This window comes from Amaranthus tricolor, chromosome 6 (genome assembly GCF_026212465.1).
Source record: "Amaranthus tricolor cultivar Red isolate AtriRed21 chromosome 6, ASM2621246v1, whole genome shotgun sequence".
Lineage (NCBI taxonomy): Eukaryota > Viridiplantae > Streptophyta > Magnoliopsida > Caryophyllales > Amaranthaceae > Amaranthus > Amaranthus tricolor.
In genome coordinates, this window is record NC_080052.1 from 29,637,135 (window position 1) to 29,642,578 (window position 5,444).

The 5,444-nt window shown below is 33.2% G+C and overlaps 1 protein-coding gene across 1 annotated transcript; it reads right to left on the reverse strand.

Moving 5' to 3' along the window:
• Positions 1–1,078: 1,078 nt before the first annotated feature.
• LOC130815376 (uncharacterized) lies at positions 1,079–5,145 on the reverse strand. The gene is made up of 3 exons (XM_057681827.1): positions 4,848–5,145; positions 2,330–2,532; positions 1,079–1,647 (listed from the first exon to the last, which is right to left on the reverse strand). Exons 1-3 carry the CDS (start codon positions 4,935–4,937, stop codon positions 1,392–1,394), a joined length of 549 nt encoding a protein of 182 aa, XP_057537810.1. The 5' UTR covers positions 4,938–5,145; the 3' UTR covers positions 1,079–1,391.
• Between the last annotated feature and the right edge of the window lie 299 nt (positions 5,146–5,444).

Genomic DNA, 5,444 nt, shown 5'->3' on the forward strand with positions numbered 1-5,444 from the left:
TCGCCGTACCGAAACGAGTATTTGGGTTTGTCTGGATTTTATATCTAAACTTCGATAAATGAAAGAAATGCTTAATCTTCGTTAATCTCCTCAATTTCAATCAACTTGCCTAACTTTTTTATTAATTATTTAGTAATTTTGGTTGAGACTTGAGATTAGTTGATGCAAAAGGATTAATCATTTTGTGCAAAATAAATTTGCATAAATCTATGGGTTTTTATTTCAATTTAATATAAAAACAATTAAGAATATCAGTATCAGATGATGTCATGGTTATAGTGAATGTATAGGGGTAGAACAAAACCTTTTAAATTCCTACAATAATAAAACACTACCTCCGACACTCAAATTATTTTATATATATATATATATATATATATATATATATATATATATATATATATTTGAGATGCTCAGTAAACAAGTAAATTAAAGCTTTTTTTATGACTTGTGAGAGACTAATTTATATATCGAAAAAGTATTAAATTACAAAATAATTTTAGTTTATTCTCTTATTTTTTTATTTAAGTTTGGTGAATACAAGGCCACATATAGATCTTGGTGATCTAGACTTTATAGTATAAACTTTAAATATATTTTCTGTTCCACTCAATTTGCCTTATTATTACTTCGATTGTTATTTTTAATTTTTTTTTACAATTTCCATATCTTGAGTATTACTCTATTCTTTAATTTAGGTGTATAAAAAAAAAGTGAGAGCCTCAAAAAAAAAAAAAAAAAAAGTGAGTACATATTCATAATTTCTGACGGTCACAGACGATGGTCGGTAATGCACGTACAGAACATGTCAACCATACCAAAAAAAACATAATTGGAGTACCTTCTAGATAAGTACTCAAATCCTTGCCTGCTGTGGGCAATGGATTAACATTTTTCAGGCATGATGCACCAACATCATACTTTCCTACCTAAATTCTTATGAGACAATCTCTTAGTGAGACGCACTCCATACATAGGTTAAAAAACCCAACTAATACAAATTATTATCATATGGGCTTTTTATTTAAATCCGTCTCACCGAGAGACGATCTCAGAGTAGCTCTACTCATAATACAAATATCTGAACGACTAGAAATGCCAATTCAAAACTAAGGTCACAAATTGTTCTTACACAAACCTACTATTACTACAAGAATGTCCGCAAAGCATGGGAATATACACCAACACGAGTAGTTCAATCCTAGAGCATAGTTATAAGGTTAATCTCACGCCTAATTATGTAGATTAATGTCTAATGACAAATGATCACGAGTCGTTCACAAGTAGCAACTAATGATGTCGTATGCTAATACACACACTAAGAGACAGTAAAGCGGAAAATAATGATCAGCAAGGACGGATTTACTGAAAGGGTATCATGTACGATTCAACTATAGATTGCCCAAGCGTACGCCAGTGTCTGCACCGTGTGTAGGACCAAAGTTGACGCTGGCCTTGGTGTAGCTGACATAGTACAGCTCAGAGACTATGCCAGTAAAGACTGTAAAAGCGGCACCAGCAGCGAAAACCCCCTTCCTAAGGGTCTGGCAAGAAGGCGGGGTATTCAAGACGGTCCGGTACTTGGTGTGATAGGCATTCCTGACAGAACCCGCAAGCAGACATACTTCAGCAATGAAGAAAAGCACCCTGTATCATTGCCAACACAAGTTTGATTAGTGACTAGTTGAAGATTTTAGGGAATCTTAATTTCAGGCATCATCACCTGGCAAGGACATACCCCGGGAATCCGAGGTAAAAGTCTTACCAAGTGAGCAAAATATTACTTTGTTCGACTAGTTAAAGAATTACTTCATCTCCTTGATAATGAAACAACCCACAATTGCACAATAATAAAGAAAATGGTGGAGAGAATCAGATTGTGTAAATAGGATTAGAAGTGAGAAAAAAGAAAATGTGTGGATAGAATTAAACAAAGTGATTGGTATCTCAAAATAGAAATGTTCCAAAGTAAATGGGACAAAGGGATTAGTTAGTACTAAACGGTGTAGAGGTGTTTATTCGGGTAATCAGGTCATCAGATTCATTTCGGGTCAGATGTTTCGGGTCGGTAAATGGGACAAAGGGAGTAGTTAGTACTAAACGGTGTAGAGCTGTTTATTCGGGTGATCAGGTCATCTAATTGATTTCACGTCAGATATTACGGGTCGATTTAAAATCGAGTCTCGTGTCTACGTTGGTTTTCTATAATTGCTAATCCATTTTTAATGTCGGGTCAAATCGGATACAGTTCCAAGGTCGGGTAAATATCGGTTTATCAGGTCTTTTGAGCACCTAAGCTGTGTAATGGAAGTTGTCAGAAAGTACATACCAGCAACTAATGAACAGAACGATTGCCCATGCCCGAGATCCTCCAGGTCTAAGACCTCTACCACAACACAGACATCTGCTTGCTAACATAATAAGGAGCTGACTAGCCATGAGGAGTACAAAGGCCCCAGCTCCTAAGCCGGTAGCTATATCAGAATCATATTGGCAATAGGGTCGAGTCGTTTCCTGATTGACGAGATGGGCCTGTCATCAAGAACAACAAATTAATTCTTGAAGAAAGCAAGTTCCTGAAAAAATAGTTCTAAGAGAGTTGCATAGTTCTTATGAACATTAGCAGTGGACGTACTGAACTATATACACTGAAAGCTAGCAATTGGGCGATGTTTTTACAAAAAAACAAAATATTTGATGGTAGAAAATGCAATACTTAAAAAAGGGAGTCAACTACGTCAAATAGCAAATTCAAGCATCACAAGTTCAAGATGACATTTCAGACGTAGCACTATTAAGAAACATTAATACATTCTAATTCAAAAAGAACTGGCATGATCAAAAAAAGTTCAAATATTGACAGGTTTTCTAACACATACAAGCTTCGCAAGGAAATTCTAAACATAGAAGTCTATCCTCTGCAAGCAATATTTTCATCGTGTTCGGACTTGGGACTTAAAAATACAATAAATCCCATAACTACATAACGTTGTTGCCTGTCGGTCAGTTTCACAGGTCATTACTCATTACTATCTTAGACATCAAACTCATGACTCTAGACACTTGATCGATCCACAACAAACAAGGCAGCACAGCATTTAGCAATGTCACACAAGAACACAACACTTCATTCTTGATAGAGTATGTAACATATCGTGGGATTTCAACCATAAGCTTTAAACTTGATACTTACGCCGGTAAGAGGTCTACTCTCGGGAAGCCAATTTTCACAGCATGCATCTTTATTACCTCAGACTCGAGATGCTTAATAAGTTGGCTTTGTTGACTCTATTATCCTATCTAGTATCTATCTACCAAAACATCGTTTCTTGTATACTTATTCAAAGACAGGTTGCATGCCCCCCAATTCAAAAATCAAGATTCAAAAGTCATACCTCAAGACCCATACAAATAAATTAGAAGAGTCTACCCCAAAGAATAAGAATATAATTAATTTTAACTTACAATTCAAAAAAAGTTAATATAAGATTTTCTACTCTTTAACATTCTATCATCTCCTCGAGTTAACTGATTTGTATGATCATTTTTCGACTCTAACGTGTTGCTTAACTAAAGTTAGTGTTTCAGTTTTCCAAACCAGCTAAAATCTAATTCAACAATTGATGCACAGCAAGAGTAAAACAATCCTTTTTTGTTCCCATTTCTTTCATCAAAATAATACTCAGCAGTATGACTTATCAGTACATTTAATCATAAAGCAAATGTGTTCTAAAATTGTCAACTTATTTGAAATGTTACTAAGACATTATTGTGCTATAACATAAGGCCCAAACATGCTGAGATTTGTCTTAAAAACCAATTTATGTCATACGATCTTGAAAAACACGAGGGCACCAACCATCTTATGCCATTTTTACCAACGGAGACAACCTATACTACAATACTCTCTTTGTCCGGTTAGATTTTCCTCTTATCCTCAAAAAGGTTTTCGTAAAAAAGAAGATAAGGGCAAAACCAAAGGGACAGTGGGAGTGCAAAGTTGAGATTTAGACAAATATCAATTTCCATTAGAACACAATTTTGCTAATTAGCATTTGAATATTAGAAATCCTGAGATTCCAATATACCCATTAACATATCATATTTGCAAACAAGAGTTCGTAGAATGTTTGGTTGGGAGGAATTCATTTTTGACATCCAAAACAATTTTTCCATTATCCACTGTTTGTGGACAAAAAATAGTTTCCTTTTGAAAAGAAGAAACTCCGATATTTCCTCTTCATCATCATCTTTACCTCTCCATTTGGACTAAATTCAGACTTCAGTATCTCAATTCTAATAAAATGAATCAAACATATTAAAAATGTATTCCTTTCATCCAAACACAACCAAAATCCCAAAATTAGAACTCTTTTTCTTGGCAGAGGGTGAAAGAAAAACAGTAGCCAGTATAAAGCATAGAAATACACAAAAATCCAACATAAATAATCATAAATTAATCCCACCATATCCTTATTAGCTAAAGTAAAAGATATAACTGAAGAAACTTAAAAACCATCAAAAACCTAGCTTAAACCTCATATGGGTATAGCTTTGTTCATCCAAAGGTACCCACAATATGTAAATAATTTTTAACTTATGCAATAAACCAATATAATATGTAGAAAAACGTTATACTAGTACTCATTAGAAGATTTGGTTACCCTTTAATTATGAGCTATTTCCAAATAACTCCAAACTAATTAAGAACACAAAAATTTTATGACCCACAAACAAGAACAATCATATCTATACAAATCTGAATCGAATTAAACAGAATAGAGAAGAAAGATCAAAGCTTTATCGTTATTTGGACATGAGTTTCAAGAAAAAAAACTGAAACTTACAGTGCTCCTCCTCTGTTCAGCAGCAACAGCAAGAGCAAAAGCAATCAAATCAAGAACAAACACAATAACCAACAGTAAAGTGGAAGCCATGGAAATATAGAGAAATCCCTACAAAACTTTTCCCCTTTACTTGTGTTGTTTAAAGTATGAATCTTTATAATTAGTTAGGGATTAGGGTGTATGCAGTGTGCTTATGAAAAGAAAGAGAAGGGAAAGAAGGGTTCTTGTCGGAAAGAAAGAATGAATAATAATTGAATAATTGATAAATGTAAGAAGGGTAGAGGATTATCTGATTAAGAGTATTAGTTTATGATAATTTTTTATTTAAAATTATGATTGAACCATATATAATTGTTTGATTTTGCGTGATAATAGTGAATAATATTACTAATAATAAACAGTAAAATCAATCAATAATTCAATACTAGAAAATAAAAAGCGATTACAGAAAAAAAAAAAGATAAAAGAAGACCATGTGAAGATTGTCAATATTTCACATGCTTTCTATGATTAATTTATTAATTTTTTTTAAAATTCTAAAAATATAAAAATGAATCGGATAATTCAAATTTAGGATAAAGCTTATATCCTAAATTT